This window comes from Lingula anatina, chromosome 7 (assembly GCF_051362555.1).
Source record: "Lingula anatina isolate TDL-2025a chromosome 7, LinAna3.0, whole genome shotgun sequence".
NCBI classification, from domain to species: domain Eukaryota; kingdom Metazoa; phylum Brachiopoda; class Lingulata; order Lingulida; family Lingulidae; genus Lingula; species Lingula anatina.
The window spans coordinates 13,313,153-13,336,813 of record NC_141773.1 but is presented as its reverse complement, the minus strand read 5'-3'; the positions used below and the strand labels follow the sequence as shown (position 1 = coordinate 13,336,813).

General features: G+C 38.4%; 2 protein-coding genes across 2 annotated transcripts; both read left to right on the top strand.

Moving 5' to 3' along the window:
* Positions 1-147: 147 nt before the first annotated feature.
* Positions 148-16,652, top strand: LOC106156409 (macrophage mannose receptor 1). Its single transcript, XM_087017191.1, has 34 exons — positions 148-180; positions 445-615; positions 984-1,103; positions 1,565-1,675; positions 1,988-2,047; positions 2,384-2,563; positions 2,791-2,954; positions 3,328-3,507; positions 4,154-4,272; positions 4,615-4,763; positions 4,971-5,179; positions 5,515-5,648; positions 6,331-6,545; positions 6,786-6,830; positions 7,063-7,241; positions 7,543-7,613; positions 7,976-8,076; positions 8,314-8,451; positions 8,924-9,049; positions 9,341-9,483; positions 9,666-9,765; positions 9,959-10,203; positions 10,469-10,634; positions 11,093-11,353; positions 11,938-12,105; positions 12,513-12,583; positions 13,128-13,267; positions 13,547-13,605; positions 13,940-14,152; positions 14,748-14,991; positions 15,274-15,389; positions 15,732-15,866; positions 16,135-16,263; positions 16,495-16,652. The coding sequence occupies exons 3-34, from the start codon at positions 1,007-1,009 to the stop codon at positions 16,650-16,652; spliced, it is 4,626 nt and encodes a 1,541-aa protein (XP_086873317.1). The 5' UTR covers positions 148-180; positions 445-615; positions 984-1,006.
* A 522-nt stretch (positions 16,653-17,174) lies between these two features.
* LOC106165880 (macrophage mannose receptor 1-like) lies at positions 17,175-22,705 on the top strand. Its single transcript, XM_087018398.1, has 7 exons — positions 17,175-17,269; positions 17,750-18,012; positions 18,336-18,501; positions 18,982-19,239; positions 19,779-19,949; positions 20,165-20,308; positions 20,807-22,705. Exons 1-7 carry the CDS (start codon positions 17,197-17,199, stop codon positions 21,034-21,036), a joined length of 1,305 nt encoding a protein of 434 aa, XP_086874524.1. The 5' UTR covers positions 17,175-17,196; the 3' UTR covers positions 21,037-22,705.
* Positions 22,706-23,661: the final 956 nt, after the last annotated feature.

The window sequence follows — 23,661 nt, the reverse complement described above, 5'->3', positions numbered from 1 at the left end:
AAGTTATATCTTTTCAAGGTTATATCAAATTTGACTCAACATTATTTCTAACTGTTTAAAATGCTCTCAATTAATGGAAATGTTTAAAAAAGAAATACTGTTTCAGAAAATTCTCAAAAAACGTGTTTTGATGTTTTTTTTCAGGGCCTGCAACAACTCCAGGAGGCACATCTCTTATTCGTAAGACATATTTGAATCTTTTATTCAGGATTTCTAGTTTATTAAAAGGATCTTCTTATAACATTCAGCGTTTTTCTGAATCGAATATACTATTTGCTTGAAAAATAATTTGTACAAGCGTAGGAATTTCTGTTCACACCAAATTTTAATCTGAATCCAACTATTTGCATCATACCACGCAGGATAATTTTCAAATGACAAATATCCCTTTGTCTGTGACTAATAGCCATGCTCTTTTTTTCCCGAATAACCAAATAATTCCAGCTTTAGCCTCTGTCAAGTGCGGCTTATTTTGGGAAGACGATCCCCTCAGTGACTTTTGTTACCAATTTAACACAAACACGTTGTCTTGGTCCGAGGCCCTGCTACAGTGTCAACATAATGGTGGAGAACTGGCCAGTGTCCCCAGCCTGGAGGAGCAACAATATATAGCCGGTACGTAGATTTGACGGGCAATAAGTGTATCTAGTCTTTGAATATGTAGCATTGTATCAAAAAGTCGTTATTTTGATCTTAAAATGTACATAAGTGTGTTTGATAAAAAATAATTATAAAAGATTCAACGACGGACGTATTTTCATAGATTTAATTCAATTTGTACAGTTATCTAACAAGCTGTAAAACAATAAATGCGCCAAGAGCAGATCCAGCACTTTATTAGGACACATTAAGATAAATAGTTGTTGGTTTGCTGCATTGTCTATGACTCATTTATCGTTCTCTGTTCTTATACATTTTAAATAAAACTATATTGATCAATCACTCTGTAATATCACCTACATGCAAGTAAAACTTCGTCCTAGGCCGTGCACACACCATCCCAGACATGAGGTATTTCTGGCTTGGTGCCAGCGCTCTGGGAGAGGAGGACGGTTGGATTTGGAGTGACGGAAATCCATTTGCCTTTCTCAACTGGGGTGCAGGTCAGAATTTAACTATATCTATCTATCTATCTATCTATCTATCTATTTACCTTACCACCTGTCCGATCGTCAGTCCGTGGGTACATATATCTGTCCCAGTGTCTGCCACCCCCTCTCTCTCTCTCTCTCTCTCCCCTCTCTCCTCTCTCTCTCTATCTCCCTCTCTCTCTTGCCAGGACAATTCCTATCGCGCTGTAGAAAACCCGTTAATTATGTAGTTAACATAATGTGGGACTATGATCTCGTAAAATGAATTATATTTGAAGTTGATTTTTCTTAATGTCAAAAATAAAAGGTTATCGAAACATATACGATACAATTCTTTTAACCGTTTGTCTAATTCCATCAATCATAGTGTAACATCTACAATGACGTGAGGGCCATTTAAAAAAGAATAACTAATTGATAGGAGATATTGCTCAATTAATTGCCAAAATAACAATCTTAGTTTATCTTCTCAGATATGATAGAATCTCGATCAAATGCAAGGTGTATGGAAATGGATGCGTTAAGTGGATCTTGGTTGAAGGAAGAATGTCAGAACAGGCGTGGATACGTGTGCAAGAAGAAAGGTTCGTGATAAGAAAATTTATATTTCACATTTTATGGTCTCGTCTTCCCTGAATGCTGTGACTGCTTGTGAGTTCGGTAGATTGATCAAGGTGGTCAACTTTATCTCCTAATCATGCTTGCAGGTTTTAACCGTTTTTTATTTTTAATCAAAAATTGAATAAAAATGTCCATTTTGTATACGATGCACGTCCTTATTTAACCGAACATTTTAACTATAGCTACCACAGAATCTAATAATTACTGTATACTTTATCATATCTTTATTATTGCATTTCTTGAAATCTTTCCAATTTTATCACCACCTGTTTTAGGGAACGTTTCCAAAGCTACGCCTATTCCCGTGAATACAACAACAACCCCAACGACTCCAGGTAACACGCAAGAAACGTATGTAAATCATAATAAGAAGTTATACAGAATAAATGGCAACACTAAAAGATGCATAACCTACTTTTTTCCTCACGTGAATTTGAATGTACTTGACACTGCCTAACAAACTATGCTTGGCAGCGTGTTGAAGCAAATATATCAAACATAGTTATCTAAAACGTAACGTGAGAAACTTTAACCCATCAAACCAGCCACGCCATCAATTCCAACAAATAGGGTTATAATAATGTTAAGATATACTGTAAATAGATAAGAACCCTTAAAATCCAGTCATTTTTATATATATGGAAAATGTCATATTCTCTTTACATCATGAGGTTACCCATCATGTAGTGGAGATTGGGCCCGCTTTGGTCGGCATTGTTATAAAACATTTGAAGATCAGAGAACGTGGACTTCTGCAAAGAACACTTGCAGACGACAGGGCGGGGATCTGGTATCAATTTTGAATGAGGATGAGAACAATTTTGTATCTGGCTTTGCTGGTGGGGCACATGGTATGTAATATATGGACTGTAATAAGTAATACAGAGATGTATGATTAAGAATAATAATACGCCTTTTATATAATAAACAGTCTTTCAAAAATACCTGATTCGATATAAAATAATATGGGCACAGTTTTGCGCTCAGTTGGAGAAAAAAATCCAAATAGTTGATAAAGCAGTTTTTCCTTATTCATTTTCTTTCTTTCTTTCTTTCTTTCTTTATTTGTATCATGCAGTCAACCCTGTGGAGGTCTGGACAGGCCTGAACGACCGCCGGATAGTCAACCAATTTGAGTGGACAGACGACAGTACCGTGACCTTCACCCGCTGGCAGTCACGTGAACCGAACAACCATCTAGGGAAGGAACTGTGCGTCAGTCTGTATACAACAGGGACTAACGTAAGTGACTATCAACACATCGGCACCATTTTGTTGACTTTAAACCAAATGACTCATAGGGCTTCAACACACGGTGCTTATTGATTCTGTATGAGCATTTATCTCAAATATTTGATAGGATAAGCAGGTTCCCTTTATTTTTTGTCTGTTTATTTATTTATTTATTTTATTGCTCTTTCATTTAGGCCTACTTATTTTAACATTTTATTTTATTTCTTAAATTTGTTGAGTATGAAGTACACGTCACCTTTATCACGGTGATCGATATTTTGCCGTGAATGCACTTTGTAACGTCCTTTATTTGACTACACAATTAATTATAGTACATGTGCTTACGAAAATATATGTATCACTGATCTTTTCTTGTTTCTAGACAGGGAAATGGCAAGATGCTGATTGTGCTCAATTACTGCCTTATATCTGTAAGAAGCCGGCTACTATAATTACGTCAATGGACAAAGTGCCTCCTGTTTGGCAAAGGGGGTGCTCTGAGTTGTTTCTCCGTATACACAAGACAGGTGCCCTGGGAGTACACAAATCAGAATATGATGAGGTAAATTTTTAATTTGTTTTTAATTTCAATTTTTTTATGTTTTATTTTTTCTGTATTAAAATACAGAAGTCAGCAGCTGTAAGTACGTATGCAAGCGTGGAAGCCTCGTCCGGAATTAACGCCGATATGTTTAACTGGTTTGGTCTAACAGCATTTTGGGAACTGGTTCGGACCGCCTAGGTGGAAGTGATTTGCCTTGATTCCTTTCAGCCTTTGCCTAACGACGTCGTATTCAACCAAGCAATATGCTTACACGCAGTGACGTACACTAAAAAATGTCTTGAATTGATAGTCATAATTTGCCATTTAACTAATCAGTATTATAGCAGCTACAGGCGCATATATGCATTGTGTACTTTGTAAATCTGGAGCTTTGGAAATCTGCACGCACAGATAAAGTTTAGCAAATATCCAAAATTTAAGGCTAGGTTACATTTGCCACGCGATGTGCGTGTACCAGTGTACTGCCAGCATGTTCCGATCCATGCGGCGCCCGCGTGGGAGCAGGCTTCACGATCTGATTTAGAGTCAAACTATTGTTTTTAGAATTGTTAAGGCACCGCCACACTCTAGTGTATAGCACTTACGCATGAGTAAAGAGGGTTATGTTGAAGCGTACACTATTTTTCACTTCTTTCACCGCCAGAACCTTACTGGAGCCAACAGAGGCTCTTGCTATATCGTCTCTGAGAAAGGTGCGAGTTGGTCTGATGCCCGGCACACCTGCAACAGCACCGGTGGAACACTCCTGACGATCAACGACCAGTGAGTAGGCGGTGGTACTGATATTTGATGCGGTTTGTCTACTAGTATCTCTAGCTTCCATGATACAAATATGATACAAATATTGTGCGTCCTTGATTTTACTTTCCATGCAGCCCAAGAGCTAACATTTAAAAGTGTTCAGAGAACGCACAATAGAGCTCGTATTATGTAATATCCCTCTAAATATTGTTTACGGTTAAGACCAATATTGACTTGTTATCTTACCAGACTGGATTATTTATCAGTTGTTTTCATGCTTGTTTGTCACCATTTGGCAATTGGTTTTTAATGTTGGTAATGAAAAATGATGCATTAGAAGTCATAATTAACGTTTTCTCCTAGGGTGGAGCAGGCTTACATATCTGCCAAGCTTAGCAGTATGGTTGCTAATAGCGAATACTGGATAGGCCTAAGTAATGTAAATGATGGGATCTACGTGTGGGATTCGGATACCCGTGTGTTATTCACAAATTGGGACAAAAAGCATACAGGTATTTTAGCTCATGTCCGTGTATATATATATGATGTTTGCCATACAGTGTACGTTAATGTATACGTTCATACATGCACATGCAAGTTTATATGTAGTTTTTACTCTGTATTTAAAGACTACAAATAAGTTCATTCAATGTACGTCTCCTACATATTAAACTACGTGGGTTGTTAATGACATCGTGTCACCCATGTCCTCTCACCAGGCAATGACATAGACAGGTGCGTGGCAATTACCAAAAGTCCTCGCAACACAGGGGAATGGTCTGGCCGAGCATGCTCCGAGACCATTCCTTTTATCTGCGAGTATAGCAGGGGCGACTATGCCACCACGACGCCGGCGCCTACTACGCCGCCTCCAGCCAAGTGTCCAAACCAATATTCCTTCTCGGAGTATGGTGATTTCTGTTACAAGGTATTTGCCAATTGCCAAATATCATCATCATCTGTTTAGTTAAGTTAAATATGTTGGTTTGAATTTTGGCGGTTGTGCCGTGAATCAAATTGACTGACGATAGAGAAACATTGTACGACGCCTTCGCTTTAAGGTTGTATTTCTGTAAGGTTGATAGTAAAGTGTCATCCTAACTTACGTAGTTGCGTGCACAACACTAGCACTTCATTGTTAATACAACATTTGCAGATCTTTACTCACTATGGAGACTTAAGCTAGAAACCTGATAGAGATTCTGTTTTGAAGGACAGAAAGTTGAACAGTGTCTCGGATGCCATTCTCTTTTTTCATTCTAGATGGAGTATCTTCATGGTTTCAGAAAGCGCACGTGGTTCGAGGCAATTGACCACTGCAAGATGCTGGGAGGAGAGCTGGCAAGCTTCCACAGTGAGGCACAGTTGAAAGGGGCAATCAGGACCCAAGCCGGTCGGTAAGCCCTACGTCCTCTAATTGACCAAATTGTGGCTGTGTTTCTCACACCCTTCTTGAAATTATTTGTTTTTCTGTGCGTGTGTTTGCTTGGACATTAACTCCATTAGCTTAGATAAGATTATCCAATTAAACAGCGTAGAAATGTTTATTTCTTTTGCTGCATATTTTATACTTTATCCAAAAAAAAATAACAGCCGGTGTATTAAGTCTCGTGCTATCATAATAGCATAATGCTGTTGCCTAACATGTCCAACTAGTCATTCAATACTTTCTTATGTCAATAATATTAAATGCATTTTGTTTGATAGGTATCGCTGTTTAAGTTTCGAAGCGTAGATTGTCGTTAATGCTATGGGTGTTTTTTCAACGATTACTAAAATATAGGTTTAATTTACCTCTTTGCTCATGACATTTGCCAAATGGTCACACGTTTGTGTATGATTGACTGTGTCAGGTTTTCTAGTTCCGAAATATGAAGGGGATTCAGCAGCAGCGGGAAGAGTTCCAGAGTTGTCTAACTAATTCGCTTCAATTAACCAAGCAATGGGACATAAATGAAAACCGTGTAAAAAACGGCTTCTTTAAGTCATGACACCTGTTTAATTTACAAGCAATTATATTGATATAATACAATAAAAACACCTCATATTTACTTGCCCCTTCTTCGTGTACAATGATAGGCGGGATCCGTATTGGATTGGACTCTCCAGACCAAGCAAGGACAGTGGCTATACCTGGGTGGACAGGACAGCAGTGGACTTTGTGTATTGGGCTGCTGGAGAACCCAATGACCACAATGGACAAGAGAGTTGCGTAGAACTTGACAGGTCAAGCGGCAGGTGGTACGATTCGAACTGCTACGCAAGGAGAAGTATTATTTGCCAGTTTCGAAAAGGTGTGATTTGTCAAAAGATATTGTTTAGCAACAAAATGGCGTAACGACACTAGAAAGCCTCCTTCATGTACATATGTTTGAACACCTTTGTCCATCGTCGTTCATAATTTGCATAAAAATGTATATAAGATATATAAGATCCAATTAATTGCTTTTAATCATATCTACAATTCCTCGATCTGAACTAGTTTTACGTTATATTAAATTATAAAGTTAAAGTTATCTGTTAAACTTCTGCAGGAGATCCGATATACAACACGAAATCAACGATTAGACCAACGCCAGGTAAATGTGTGCTAGTGTACTATGTGTACTATTATGATAGTATGACTTCAGTTTCATATTCACTAATTGAAACTGTGATGTACGTGAAAAAATAAGCTACTGGTCAAGCTTCGATTGAAAATTGATATTACTATAACGATGCTAGCTATTTAATGACTGTATGTTTACTTTGGGGCAGTTGAAATTGAACATGCTCCTAAACTTCTGCATAACGCTTACCTTTCCTTCAAAGCACCACAGTGTGGTTCAGACGAAAAATGGCGAGCTCACAAAGACCACTGTTATTTCCTGAGCTCGGGTTATGGTGTCTGGGACAAAACATGGCATGATGCCAGGAAATATTGTATGCAGAACGGAGGAAACCTTGCCAGCGTTCACGATCTGGACGAAAATAACTTTTTAATGGGAGAGGTAAACCCACAATACATGTATAATATAAAATGTTTATAATAGCCTATTAATAATTCCCTCTATCCTGTTAATGGGAATAAGCGAATATGATTACAGAATGCCACGTTACTTATATCATTCAATTTGTACTAGGCATTAGGTCTACTGTAACTGGTTAATTCAGTCTTCCCTAGTAGTTTATACCACTCCAAATGACAGGGAGTGAAAAGGACTTGCAAGCAGAATATTTTTAAAATGAAGTATTTTTAGGAAAAACACTTTTTTACTTGGTAAAGACTGCTCTTAATGATCCTCATTTTAGACATCAAAGTGGTACCCAAGCGAAAAACTCTACTGGATAGGACTGAATGAGCTAGATTTGGAAAGCTACAAGTAAGATGTATATGCAGCCCAGTCCTGCCTTCTCACTGCCAATTTCACAGTTAAACATCTGTGCGACACTTTCCCTTTCACGATGTAATATAGCACTTTCTTGTCTAGTTACTAATTTTAGCATATTTTGACGCTTAATAATTGATCTTACACTTAATATTATATGTTTCAAAATCTTTAAAATGGATGAAGGCGTAACATTTGACATTTTGTTGAATATTTTGGCATGTAACAATTGAGTAACTTGCTTCTAACGGCTTTTTCGCTTTCGTGATAATGATTTATATAGAGCGTGATAATGACTTATATTTTAATTGTCCATGTTTTGTATCCAACTTAATTTATTGCCCTTCAATAATCAGGTGGTCGGACGGGACCCCTACAAACTTTATTTCTTGGGATGTGGGTGAACCTAATGACTTTGAAGGTGGTGAAAAATGTGTATCATACTATGCACTCACAGGTACAAGTACACTCACAGTTATTGCTAATTGTGAGTTTAATTATTTGTAATCTAAACTAGCTGCACCCGTTTTGTTCCTCATTGACTGACAGATTATCTTTCATTTGGTGTTTTGTATGTCTGAAAGTTCCGTATGCTCGCTGTTTTATGACATAGTCCAGAGTCTGTAAACGCCCACTCCTTGCCATAGATATATAGACGTACGAATGTACCACGAGGGCATTTTCCCATTTTCAGGACATTGGGTAGATGAAAATTGTGGACTAAGACACAAATTCATCTGCAAGAGGCACAAGGACAGCAGCACAACAGCTACCCCGACCCCCACAACCCCCAGGACGGGCACCTGTCCCCCAGGGTTTGAGGGGCCTATTGGTAATGATTGAAACTCATTGAATAGTATCTACCAGGGCCGCAGATTAACTATGTGCACCTACCGCTAACGCGAGACAGAAAAGTACCATGAATTTACAAGTGATATATCTGTGAATATCTAGTAAAATCAGTCTTTGGCCCTGGTAGAGGGTTGTATCTTATACAGGTGTATCTTTAAGTGCATGTCACTTATATTGATAGTCAACTCCTAAGTTTGCTGAGCGGAGGGTTCACTATTGTAAGTTTTTCTCTTTAAAAGCATGAAAAGGGATTTTATGTTTGGCTCAGTTACGTAAGCCAGTTGGGCAGGTATTTGGTTTGTCAGCTAGTCGTTCAGTTAGACATGGAACGGATAATAATGGTAACGACACAATTTTAAATTAGTGTGAGATAGCACCATGATATATTTTATTCAGAAAACAGTTGAAACAGATAACTGTCATCTTCTAGATATTCATGTGCTGTATTTCAGGGAACAAGTGCTACTTTCTACAGGGGACCATAGAAGATTCGAATACGCTAAAGAATTGGTCAAATGCGCTGTCCGCATGCCCGAACAACGCCACTTTGGCCAGTGTGACAAACGCCATGGAAGCGGGTTAGCACTTTGACAACATTCTGTTCATCTTAACAATATGCTATGCCATCCTGCTCGTTAATTCCGATCAGTATTAAGAATAAGATATAAAAAGCCCTTGATGCAATGTCACATCATTCATGATGATTCGGGTATTATTTCACTTTAAGTAGCAATTTTCTAAATGTTATTTTGTAAGTCATAAATTTTAAGCCTTCTTGTGATACTTTTCATGATGCACTTTGCAAACTACAATTAGTTTTTTATAAGGACTGTATGCCAGTGCTCACAGATTCCATTCCATCATTTCAGCCTTTCTAGCTACGCTTTTGAAGGATAAGTTCCCAGTAGATTTCTGGATTGGCCTGAAAAAATACTCCTATCAGAAATATAAGTGGATCGATAACTTTAACGTTGAGTTTGTGTACTGGGATAATGGGGAACCCAGAGGCTGGGTAAGACTGGACTAAATGCGACTTTCCTGCTTGGCATTTAAATAAAATATTAGGAAGATATTTCCTTGTTTACCACTGTGAATGTCTTATTCCAGCGTCGCATTGTTTGTAAAACGGGTCCAATTATATCATTTAAGTACTTTTCGATAAATTAAATCATGTACACTTTATATCTGTTCTAGGATGACTGTATCAGTGTGTCGTCTGCTAGTCTGTCTGCGGGAGGGTGGCGAGTGCGGGATTGCAACCTACGTCTGGGATACGTCTGTCAGGCGTGGATTGGTATAAACTTCACCTATATTCGATCTTGGTCATTATGATTGATACAATTAAAACCTATAAAAGTCAGTAATTTCTATTATTGACTGGGCGGCCACTTATATAACTAAAATTAAAGCAGACGAAAACTTAACTCCAAATTTGAGTTATGTTTGGAAACATGCCCAAAGACATACTTTACGTCATTGTATTCTAGATACGGTTTACCCAACGCCACTGCCCTCTCTGTCACCTTCACACTGCCCGCTAGGCTACAGCTCGTTTGGTGACGCCTGTTACCAGGTGACGTCACATATGACGTGGGAACAGGCCAAGGCCACATGCGAGAGAAGACAAGACACTTTGGTATCGGTCACTGATGGGTTCGAACAAGCCTTTGTTGTGTTGCTAACACAGAAAGAACGGCCGGAGCCCATTTGGTTAGGATTAACTAGAAAGGGGGTAAATATATTTTCGAAAGGGTTCTGTTGTATAATAACCAAGCTATAAAAATGTTTCAAGATGCTTTGAATTTCGAAACCCTAGGGCTTTCCATAGGAAACGATTTGTCCCTAGGAAACGATTTGACCCGATTTAACCCTATGTATTTGCTGGATTCCCTGCTTGTAATTGGTAAGTAATAAGAAGTTATGGACAGGTACCAGTCAATTGCAACTGATGAACTGTCGATTAATATGTTACAGCAATTCGAAACTTTTACTTTTAGGCCATGTATTACTGGCTAGACGGGTGGCCTGTAGATTACATCAACTGGGAAAGTTCTGAGCCCACGCGCGGTGACATGGAAAGGTGTGTTGCCCTTATGCCAAATGGTCGCTGGAACGATACAGACTGTAGTGCGGAAATAAAAGCGGTGTGCAAGAGAACTACGGGTAAGTAGCTGTAAAGGGGACAATGTAATGATACAGTGAAACTGAGCACAATATTACATGTGTGCCGCCTCACACAATGCGTCATAGCCGGCTCTCTTACGATTACCGATTTACATACTTAAAGAATCGTTTTATTCATCTAGGACTGTCCGTAGAAACTGATACAATAAAGTTAACCACTGAAAAGTGACATTATATACTGAGAATTAAAGGGAAAAAAATCTTCATATGAGATTCAATAAAAACGTTGCAAACAACACATACAAATTTAATAAATTCCATTTCACCACCAACGTGGCAGTTATCACAATTATTCTGAAATCTGCGCTTGCCATCAGGCCAAGATGACAAAAGACGGCTACCCTCCGTAATATTCTGTAAAAAGATCATACTTACTTTATTCCATGTATGGTAAAATATTGACAAATACATTTCACACAGTGCACGTGTCATTTCAGCCACGGCCCCTTCAACGGTAGTCAATCCCCCTGGAACGTGTTTTGACGACAAGCACTGGTTTGGATTTGGTGCCTACTGCTACTTGATTGACGGGAAAAAGTTCGGAGGATGGGCCACAGCGAATTTCGACTGTTACAAACATGGTGCCTCGCTGGCCTCAGTTGAAAGCCAGGCTGAGATGGATTTCCTTATGAAAATGATCACGCAAGAACGAGCTAATAGCCGTGACTTATGGCTTGGGCTGTGGAGAAAGCCTGATGGTATGGTCAATCTACTTTGTTTGTCTCTGAGCCAAATTTTCTTCGTTTGATCGGCTGGTTGGTTGAACATATACATTTAGTTCGACTTAAAATTGTTTGCTTGCAGGCTTCTTTGCTGGAAACGACAGACGGATAGAGGCTCAGTTGATTGCTCGTTTGTTAGTCTGTTCAGTATCTCTAGAACATTTATTCGACGGTCAGAGGACAAGAGGGTCGGTCGATAATTGGCGGTTCCATCGGCCGACCCGCTGTCTTGCTGTTTAGTTTGGTTGTCTTGTGAGTTTTTTAACGTACGGTTGAACGAAAAGCTGGCCTGACGGCAAATTAACTAACGTCAGTTCATTCGTTTGCTCATTCGTTCGAACCAGATAGATGGTCAGCCGATTGGTCTGTTGGTCTCTGGACAGCCAGTTGCAAGATCACTGATACATGTATCCTTTTCCCTTTTATTCTATGAGCTCTATTATATTAGCTCTATTTTACCAACATAAAATTATTTTAATTGCATAAACATAAAAACGGGACAATACACAAAGTGTATGAACAAGTTAACAGGATGATTTTCTGCATTTTTTTAATTCCAGGATCTTTCGTCTGGCACGACAAAACACCGTTCAATTACGCGAACTGGCTTGACGGAGAGCCGTCTACGGAGGCCCGTAAAGAGTGCGTACAAATGAGTCCCGAGACAGGAAAGTGGAAAGTATATTATTGCGCATATTCCGCTGGGTACATATGCAAAATGCCAAAAGGTAGCCGGGATTTCCAACCATTGTTTTTTGTGATACCGTATTTTTATGTTATTGTTTTCATAAATGAAAATAATTTCAATATGCATATAAAGTACCAGTTTACAATCTTTGTCAAAGAATGCAGGTATATTAGAAAACTTATAGAGTAAAACTGTGCGTTGAAGGTTTTGGAAATTATTTCACACAAAGTTGCCAGGATATAGTGATTTATAACGGTTGATCAAAATTATTTATTATGGAGGACGGTATCTGCAAAAAAAGCTAAAAAGAAACGCATTCAAAAATAAATGTAAATTTACATCTGCGATACCGGCAAACAGCACGAAAAAACATTTCAATTCTTTTTTAACCTTGAATCTGCTACTGACTTTGATCCTTTTGCTGACCTTGCACCCTAATATTTCCAGTGCCTCCTACGACCACCCCAGCTCCGGCTTGCAGGGACGGGTGGTACATTAGAGATTTTACATGTTATAAGGTATGGTATTGTCTAGATCCGGTCAGTGCACACTGTAAGTGAGTTGCAGGTAATGACCAAAATGATGGTAAAATCGGGGGATACGGGGAAGGTGGCAGTAAAATATTGTATGGTTTTATGCAGATAGAGTATACCCGTTGAAAATTGCAATTGCAGGCAATGGTTGTTTTACTTAATCGTCACAATTGGTTCTGTGGTGTTTCTGTCATTTTGTTTTGTTAGAAGATAGCTCTTGGTCATATGTTAAAAAGGACATATTATACTCTTTTATGCCGTTAGAATTGATATACAGGGTGCTTCCTAAAGATGCATTTTAATACAGTTATACAGATTACAGTGAGTGTGAAAACATTGTTTAAATATAAGACACTATAAATGTAAATGACCCATGAATAGTACGTATGAAGTTACTTCATGTGCACGGTTCATTTAAACGTTATTGTCTGGTCCACGGGGTGACCTTTGGTACGGTGTTCTGAGAGAGTCAAAATGAAAAAAAAATAATAATAATAAAATACGTACCACGTGTGAGAACGTATTTCAGGGCTTCTTCACGTCTGGCCAGTACATGAAATCATGGACAGAGGCACGAAGTTATTGCCGAGCTGAAGGAGGTGACCTGGCCAGTTTTCACAGCGACGAGGAGAGGAACTGGTTTATGAGTTCTATAGGATATTACTATAAGTAAGCAATCACATTTCCATATATTTTGATTTACATTGAATTAAATTTTCTGAAGTTTATACGGCCAATATATAACATTGATCTTACATTCAAACAATTTTGAATATTTCCACCAGACTCCATGTGGCATAAGTGATTTGATTTTCCCCTTTACCCTACCAAATAACAGAAGGTGAAATGTATAAAGTACGATTTAGCGAGGAAAAATTCGCAATTATAGCTTTTATGATACATGGTGCAGTCTCAAGAATTTCTATGCATACAAAAACATATTTGTAGATACTCGGTGAATAAAAGAAACGTGTGGATTGGATACCATTTAGAAGAAGACAGCACAGGTAAGTGGACGATGTTAAATGATACTTTCTATATAATGTACCTTGAACTTCCAACGTCTGGCATTTCTTTGTTTGTGTGTGTGTGTATGTTTTTTTTTTTTTTTTTTTGTTTTTTTTTTTGTATTTAAAAAATGGTTACATTAACTGTTTAAAGTTTGATAATGATTTACATTTTTTGTAATTGATTACGATATATGTTTGGTAAGTTCTCAAAGTAATGCGCTCCAAGATTTTTTGACAAAATTTTTGCTGCTTTTGGAAAGCGTAAAATAGCATCTGAACATCTGTAGATTTAAAATGTTATCACATATCAGTCAATAAAAATCGTCTTCAGTATCTCACACGTGGTCCGACGGAACTAAGAGCAACTACACCAGCTGGGATGTGGGACAGCCAGACAACCACAACGGCCGCGAGAGGTGCGTCAGTTTCCACCCCCTCACAGGGAAATGGCGCGACGATGACTGCGCCACCGCCAGGGGATGGATATGCAAGGTACCATATGACGCCACCCCACTGCCTAGTACAACCACACCGACAGGCACTGGTAAGCACGATAAAGGCACACTCATGTATTGCTGTTATGTTGTAGCACTCTTTATAGACACCAAAGACCGTGATCATGATCAAGAAGACAATAAAGAGCCAACATAATACCCCTTCCCTGAATCTTCGTACAGTACCGACGACAAAGCCATCATAATCAATAAATATGTGACATTGTAATATTATTAAAATGATGCAAATATTGCACAATGCTTTAGAAATGTGACGATAGCATTCGGGCACTTTGTCGTCACTGCGTAGAATGTCACGTTTATATATTCTGCTATCAGCAGAGAAAATTTCACATATTTCTTTCAAAGGGCAACAGCTGAAGGGTATGTTTAGTAAATAAGAGGCATATTCTTGCAATATGCAAAACCAGATTTCGTATAATTATCCGCAATCATAGTGAGTAATATTACTTTATTTGATGCATATATAAATAGCCATGAAATGGAAGTATCATTTTTCTTTCTTCAAATCCATCAAATTGCGCCTAGCATTGCACATTTTCTGGCGACCCTTTCAACATTATTTCAGGTGGTCATAATAGTTTAATGAATATTCATTTTTTTTCATTTCATCGCTATATTAAGACACTGCTAATTGCGGAGACAAGTGGAGGTCCTTTGGAGACCACTGTTACTTCTATGGCGATTACACAGAGAGTTCCTTCAGCAAATCTTGGTTCTATTCCCGCCAGTGGTGTCTTGAGAACGCTGGTGATTTACTGAGCATTCACACCCCAGAAGAGGCAAACTTCATCACCACTTTGATCAGCAAAAGTGCTCACCTTAAGTTATGGATTGGAGCCAGCGATTTTAATCTCCAGGGATATGCGTATGGGATCCTGTCTTATGTCTTGATCAAACAAATGTGTTTTGAAAATTTAATGAATGTATTTCATAAATATAGGCTGTTTTTGTTGCCTTAATGTTGGTTTCGTGAGAAGAGCTTGGACCTCTGGTTTAAATATGTAGCGTAAAAGTAGTATTTACTTTGTAACTGATTGTTGTTTCATGGCTAATTTATATAATTATAGCTATTGATTTTATTGATTTTTTTTCCTTATTTGGTCATTTCTTACCAGAAGCATACACACCTTTACCTCCAATGTTCCAGGTGGACAGATGGAACCCCGATGAATTATGTGAATTGGGCTAAAAACGAACCCAACTCTCAATACGGGGATGAGAGATGTGTTAGTATATATTCAGGAAAAGATACCTCACAGGCCGGTAAGTGGCGTTTCACTTGAAATCCATAAAAGAAAACTTAAGAAGAATGGCTTTAACTGATTTTGTTCCTGGCTCTGAGTAGTACAAGCTATTTCGTGGAATGTGGCCAGGAGTAGATAGAACGGTTTATCTTTTGCAAAACGCATGCGAGGGGGAGTGGTGAAAGTAATAAAACTACCCGTAGCTTCTTGAAATAATTTGACCAGGGTAAATAACGTTTTTCTACTTTACGCTTGCCCCCCCCCCTCCCCGTCAGCCCCCTTTCACCCCCTCAAATCCTCTAGTAATTATATAGCTGTCGAAGTCTATGTAATATGTTATCTGTTCTGGTGATGTTTTCAGGAATGTTCAATGATGAAAACTGTGGTAACTCACTGCCTTTTATCTGCAAGAAACACAAAGACAGCAGCACCCCAGTAACATTAACAACAACGCCCTCAGTGCAGGGGTATTGTCCACTCGGTTTCGAGGGCATAGGTCTGTATTTCTATTTTTTTCTTTTTTGACGTCAATGACAAAAAAACCAATAAAATGTCTTTATATTTGTTTCCTCAGACTGCCATCGTGATTTTGAATCCTGAAACCTGCGTTTCACTACTGTTGTAAAGACTATAAAAGCATCTCTGTGACTTGAAAATATTTTATGATTTGCTTGCTTCTTTTTTTCAAAAGACGTAGGGCGTATATGCTGTCATCGTTGCTTTTGATACTCAAAAAGTATAAATTAAAATATCACACATGGCAGGTAACAGGTGCTATAAGTTTATTGGTGAGGTGGCTACGGACCGGAAGAACTGGGTGGATGCCAAAGTAGCATGCGCAGCTTTGGGTGACCGATATTCATTGGCCAGTATAACCAACCCCATGGAACAAGGTAAGAAGAGGGGCAAATATGATGACAAATTCATGCAAAACTGGACCATGCATCAAATTTGGCAATATCAGGACTCTTTTGGCGATTTTTCTTAAACATTTGTATACGCATTTGCCGTATCTTACATGCTTTGTATTTTTTATTTGCGTCAAAAAACAACTCTAGCCAACAGAAAAAAGTTTCAGTCCAATATGTGTTAATTGCTCTTTTTACATTTGCTTTTTATTGCAGCTTTTATAACAAGTAAACTGCAGGTGAAAGAGACAGATTACTGGATAGGACTGAGTGATTATTACAGAATGCATTTCTTTACTTGGCAAACCAACGAACAGTTGGAATACACCAACTGGGATGACAACGAGCCGGCTGCAGCCTGGAGCGTATGTTGACTTTCTTCAGTGCATGCTTTTGGTTGATCGAGTAATGAAAGCTGATAAAAGTCAAGCTTATCTTTAATATTAACACTGTATTAACACTGTATTAACACGCAATGGCGTGGCTATGTGACAGGAATGGTAGCTGGTATATCAACACTATGTCAGCACTTTCTACAGGTGATATTTATGTCATATATACCCCCTGTGCTACCTCCGATACTTCCAGGTAACCCCCCACCTGCACCTATCATATTGGACTACCGTTTCGGTTATAATGGGTGTTTCACTTCAATAACAAAATGGATATCGTCCGGTACACATGTTAATTTTAGAGACATTTGTATAGGCATTTCTTTTGCTGTAGCGTTTGTTCGATTTTTTTGTTTTGTTTATATAGTCTATGCATTCGTTGTCAAGATATCTGAGGGACTGCAACAAACGCATCGTGCGTTACAATTCATATTTTGTTTTAAGGCTTAATTGTTACAAGTTTTACGAGTTAGTGTTATCTATTTTCAAGTTTAACAGCGAGGACTGCGTGAAAGTGAGCTCAGCCATGAACACTCTAGGAAAGTGGGCCGACGTTAAATGCTCCACTGTATTGGGATATATCTGCCAAACCTGGAAAGGTAATTTGATCATACATAGCGGGTGCACAAAAATAAAAAAAAATGAAAAAAGTAATTACCTACTCAAAATTCGATTTCCCAAACACAATTGCCCATAATTGTTTCAAGGAAATTGCATTTGGTGTTACTGCCAAGTATATTCTGTAATATAAAAGGATTTGATTAAAAAGCTATTTGATATCCATTGCAAAAACAAGTCCAAATACACAGGTCTAGAACTGTTCATGTTCTTGTGCGATCGCCGTCCTCCATCTTGCCTTTGAAACAAATGTCAGTATAGACCTGAACGCCAGACACATACCCAGAAGTGCACATTTCACTGAAGTTTACAACTTAATTATCTCTATAAGCATAACTTCATTTGAAAGGAAAGAAGAAAAAATGCGTCTTTGAAAAGGAGACCACTTTGTTTTGCTTGGTAATTAGTATTACATTAAACTGGAGTCACTGCACGACCAAGAATAGAAATATGTCTTCCAGATCCCAGTATTTCGACCCCTTGGACCACGCCGCCAGCACCTACCTCAAGCGTATGTAAGCCTGATTACTATTCTTTTGATGGCAAGACGTGTTACAAACTCTACTTAATGGAGAAAACGTGGCAAGAGGCCCAAGAACAGTGCGTTAGTGACGGTGCTTTCTTACCCTATGTGGCCGACGCGGTAATTGAGGCAAACTTGCTGGTCGCCATGATGCTGACTGGCAACAGGCCTATTTGGATTGGACTGAGAGATATGGGTTGGGTGAGTTAAATCTAAAGAATAAGAAACGTGAATTTTATCGATGGGTGGGCTGGACAAGTTAATATTGGCGTACGTACCACAGCCCTCTGTAAATTTACCTGAGATATTCGGGTTGGAGAAGTCTTTTTCGACCGGTGTCTTCCTCTGTTCAGTAAAATTGGACATATTTGTGAAAAAACTCATCTCACGCCACTTAATTTTTTTACCATATGTTATGTCTTTATTTAATTCAATCACAAGCACGTCCACAACTCTAAAATCGTGTTACATTCAAATTTACCGGGTTGGAATTTAAAAACGAGAGCCCTTTATCTTTTTCGAAGGAGTCTTATAAATGGGTAAACGACTGGCCAATGACGTACACTAATTGGGATGAAAATGAGCCCAAAGTTGGAGGAGAGGTGACCTGTGTTATTATTAACTCGGCGGGATCATGGAGGAATCTGAACTGTATGAAGCCACAACATTTCGTTTGTATGACCACTACCGGTAAGCGAATCAACTGTATAAATTGCATTAACTTGCGACAATTTTCATGGAATTTCTCGGTATCTAGTTCGAAGTATTTATGTATCAATTTGAAATAGGCCTTCTGCAGTGCCGTGAGTAAAAGTTTTAGCTTATCCTTTCGTCTGACCGTGTATGGTTTCCATTCTGTTAAAAGTAGTTACAATTTCATCATTCTTGTGCGTATTGATCCGTACCACTTCCATTTATTTGCTTTTCCTTTATTCGTTTATTTCTGAATAGAAATTTAATATTGATTTATAATAGTGGAATATTGCCAGAAGATTCTTTTCACCCGTGGGTTTACTTTGAGTAATTCTATGGGTATATTTGGTAAAGAGGGGTCATGAACCACTAGTCAGACCAATGGGCGTACATGTATGTTATTTGGTTCTCTATTTGTTTAGTTTTCTCTTTGTTTTTTACCTTCATATTTTACCATTCCTTTTATGTTTGCTTCAGAAACGCCCACCACACCAACAGAGCCGTCCCCGGGGTGGTGCCCCCCAGGGGGTGAATGGTTGGAATACGGCACCTATTGCTTCTGTCCCAACTCAGAGGCATTTAAAAACTGGGCTGAGGCAAGCTTTGAATGCTACAAGAAAGGTAGCCAACTTGCTTCTTTTGCCAGCCAGGATGAAATCGATTTTATTCTGGGGAGCATAACGAACGAATACAGACCGAATAATATGTGGATCGGACTAGTGAAAAGGAGAAACGGTAGGCAATTATGCTGTTTGTTTACCATTGAAATTTGCCATGTAACAATCACATTAAATCGAAGACCTTGCAGTGGGTATTGTATAACCAAAAATAAGGTAACATACAGAGAGTGAATTTGGGTAAATGCGTTTTACATAGCTCATTCTGTATCGTGATGAGCTTGGAGAACAGGCCCGTAGCCAGGGGGGTTCGGGGGGTTCGAAAGAACCGCCCCTTTTGTTGGGAAAAGGTCCACTTTGGTTAAAATTTGACCTAGGTACATGAAGTTTTTATTGGAAAAGGTCCACTTTTTCAAAAAAAAAAAGAACCCCCTTTTGAAATTGCTGGCTACGGGCCTGGAGAATATGACGTGCGTCATGCAAAATTATAGTGTCATCATTCAAAAGTTTCAATATCTAAACGGTCATCTGTCAAACTACTGAGAACAATATAGTCTAGTGTAATTAGTTATTTGATATAACATCGAAGTGAAGAAAAGTACAAATGTATACCTGCAGCAAGCATTGGTACCCATGTTCTAACTGATCTTCATCTAGATACCTTCAAATGGTTTGACGGCACATCTCTGAGTTTCACTAATTGGGGCGAAGGGGAGCCAAGTAACTCTGGAAACAAAGAGAATTGCGTGGAACTTTTGGCGGACTCGGGGAAGTGGAATGACAACCGATGTGACAGGAGCAAGGGGTTTATTTGTAAAATGAACAAAAGTAAGCTCTGGTCAGTTATCAAGTTGAATATTATACTCTGAAACAATAGGCGTATTGATCTGTAAAAAAACTTCCTACATTTAGCCCGGTTTTTTATATCTAGTAATGTTTTTCAAAACCGAAAAAAAATTGTTAATGCAAAAAGCAGATTTTGTTCTGTTTTCACATTAAAACAAGATTTGGAGTATAACTAGTCCTAAATGTTGTCCTTGCAGTAATGCCGACCTCCGCAGAGGCTAGTTCACCCAGAACACAATCAGGGTCTTATCTACCGCAATCAACGCAGTCTGTGGGCACTGTGAGGCCTGCTGAGCCAGCAGGGAGAGGCTCCGGGAGAAAGATAAAAGATAATGGCAGTGGTAAGATAAAAATGATTACAGGAAATTTAATGCGATGGACATTGGGAAAGAAATGAGAATGTTATAATACGGCAGCCCAGCAAACTATATCACTCTGACAGAACAGTAACATGGGGCAACCTTACACAAAACATATTTCTATACCAGTAGTATTTTCTGATAGTTGAACTCTGCAGATGGGGGAAACCTAGATTAACTAGGCGAGGATATGATGTGTAACCTAAATTGGTGGTCTAGTTTTCTAACAAAGATAAAGTATTTCATATCATTACAAATGTTAAAACCCTTTTGTATTCCCAAATGCAACTTCAAAAAATTTGAGTGACCCGTGTACCATGTCCAGTATGTATAAATGGACCAGCGTATACATAATGATGAAATTTATGAGTCACAGATCGACTTTCATCAGAAGCACCAGCTTATAAATTGCTTAAATGATTTCGCAAAGAAACATAGAATTTTATCGTCATTTTAAATGAACTCCTTTGTCTTCTCCAGGTGATGTCTTAACAGGCGGTAACATAGCTGGTCTAGTTGTCCTCTGCGTCATCATCGCAGCCCTTCTTGTGACCATAGGTGGCATAGTGCTTAAGCGACACCGTTCCTCTTTCTCCGTGGCCGACATTACTTACGTGACACGTGACGCTGATAAAGCCGAGGACAGATCTAGTAGTATTGAGAACCCGATGTACGATATGTTTGATTTTGAGGAGTCGGTGAAGTTATAACGTTACAGTGATGAGATACCGGAACTGCCAGTACACACTAATGTTTTCTTTATGGAAACAATTTTTTTTTGTTGTGTTTGTTATGGATGGTGTTGGAAAATGTGTCAAATTTAGAATTTGATTTAGATTGGATTGGAATTCTAAAGCCTCAGGCCCGTAGCCAGCAATTTCAAAAAGAGATCCTTTTTCTGGAAAAGTGGACTTTTTACTATAAAACCTTCATGTACCTAGATCAAGTTTTACCCAGAGCAGACCTTTTCACATATAGAGCGGTGTTTTCAACCGCCCCCCTCCAACCCCGCTTGGCTGTTTTCAAAGACGATATATATGTACGAATCTTCAATTTTATACATGCATGTTGTAAGTAAATGTGGTCGATTTATATGAAAATATTGACATTGTACCTGAATTTCTTTCTCGAAAACAGGAAAAGTGATTAAAAAGAGCAATGTCCCCACAGTAAACCAAGTGTATGATTTTCTCAACCTGAAGTTTAAAAGCATTGTGAAGCTGTGTCCACACCACTGCTAATTTAGAATAGAAGGTCAGATACTGAAACAACATCTCGCGTTTTTTTAAACATTTTTTTTTATTTTTCTGTTTAAATCAAAAGTAGTTATGGTTGTTTTCGCGTTTGGCAATCCCGGGTTTACATACATATTTTTGTGACAATTCAATTATAATTAGATTTTTCCTTTTTTGTTTCTTTTGTTTTATTTTGCAACCAAACGCCGTTATAGTTGTTTTTTGTGTATAAACGAACCTGACTCGCAATCCAAGATCTACAATTTTGTTTACACCAAAAGTTTTCATCTTATTGATTTTATTTTTATTTTTCATTTTCTTTTTTTCAATCAAATGTCTCGATGGTTGTTTTCGTGTGTTCTCGTACCAGTCCCGCTAACCCAGATTCACATGTTTATTTGCAACAGTTATTTAGAGAGAGAGGTTTCGGCAAACCATAACAAAAATCCAAAGAGACAAAATACTACTATTCTTTTTTCCTTGTTTTTGTCAAAATGTCACGCTGATTATATTTTCTCGTTAACTCTGTAAACCAGGAAGTATTATTAACGATGGGAGTGGACCAAGAAGGACAAATCCTTTCGACATAAAGGAAATTCAAGAGAAAATATCGTAGAACATTTGTTTATGAAGAAAAATTGTTTTGTACATATCTGTGAAAAGCGAGGTAGACGTGCTGATGCGGACGTTAGGGAGCACCTGGGAGCTGCTGATCAAGAGATCTCTTCTTCTTCTGTTGCTTCATCTCTGTCTCTCTCTCTCTCTATCTCATTTTTAACCGCCTCTTCTGTCTCTCTCTCTCTGCCTACCCTTGCCTCGATCCGACGTTCGCCTTTGTTCTTCCTCCGCATTAACAAGCGTCAAAAGTCGTCTAATATCCTGTATAAAACCCTGTGTGGCACTGATGAAGAACAGGTGCCATCTGTTGCCTTTGGCTACCAGAAAAGCGTTATCAAATTATTGATAGAAACTGATAAAAAAGGAAACGAAAAACGTTCCTCCGCTACTTCCTCCTTCGCCGCAGTCGTTTTAGATTGTAAAAAGTGAACAAGCCAGAGATCAAAAGGCCGCTGACGGACCTTCCTGTTTGTCAGTTTGACTAGCTTCTCTAAATCTATTTAATCAGGGTGAGATATATATATATATATATATATTTAAAAAAAAACTGGGGAGAATTTATCGTGACGCGTCCATCTCGAATATGGTCTGATGTAATAAGGTTAAAATATGAGAAAAATCGTTTACCTGCTGGAAGTTTGAATGACTACAAAGTGATACAACTGAATAATAAGAATACAAAGCTGTTGAGATATGTTCACGAGATCAGTAGTGAAGAACGTCCCAAATCGCATTTTTTCAAAGTAGCCCTATAAGTTATATCTTGGATCAGTAGGCGTCAACTGTGATCGCGTTTATCAACTCGTTTATAATTACTACTGCGAATAACACAGAGATGGGGATCGTAAACAAAAAGCATCGCTAAAAATTGGTTTAATGCCAATATACCGGAAGACCCGTTTTGTCAACTAAACGTGAAGGATTTTAACTCTACACACTCCTAGTAATGTGAGCGACCTCGAAAGTTCTAGTGGTCTTTTTTGGCCAGGCCAATTTGACCATGGCTAAAACAGTGGGAGAAATAAAAGAGCATGCAAGCCAGCACAGAACGGGGAGAGGTGGGTGGGGGGTTTGTTGCACTCTGAAGTAGCAGAGACCTCACAACACAAAATAAACCTTGCCAGAATGTCTCTGAAAAAAAAAAAAAAAAAGAACTTGCTGTGAAAACTAAGACTTTCAAAGCTATTAAATAAGATGAGCGCATTACTGAACTCTCTCGAGATTATATTGTACACTACTCAGATTTTTCTCCAAAACACCCCTATGCAGTTGTTTACTCATAAAACACTCCCCTAATGTAATTGTTTACCCATTATGATACATATAGAACATTGTAATTTATCGCAATAAAGACTAATTCAGTTACAATTTGTGATGTACGTGTCTCAACCTCATATCCCACCAATTAAAAACGCTTAATTAACGCTTCTAACATGCCACGGTTTTATAAAAATCTGAAAAAACCTTCAAAACCATCCAAAC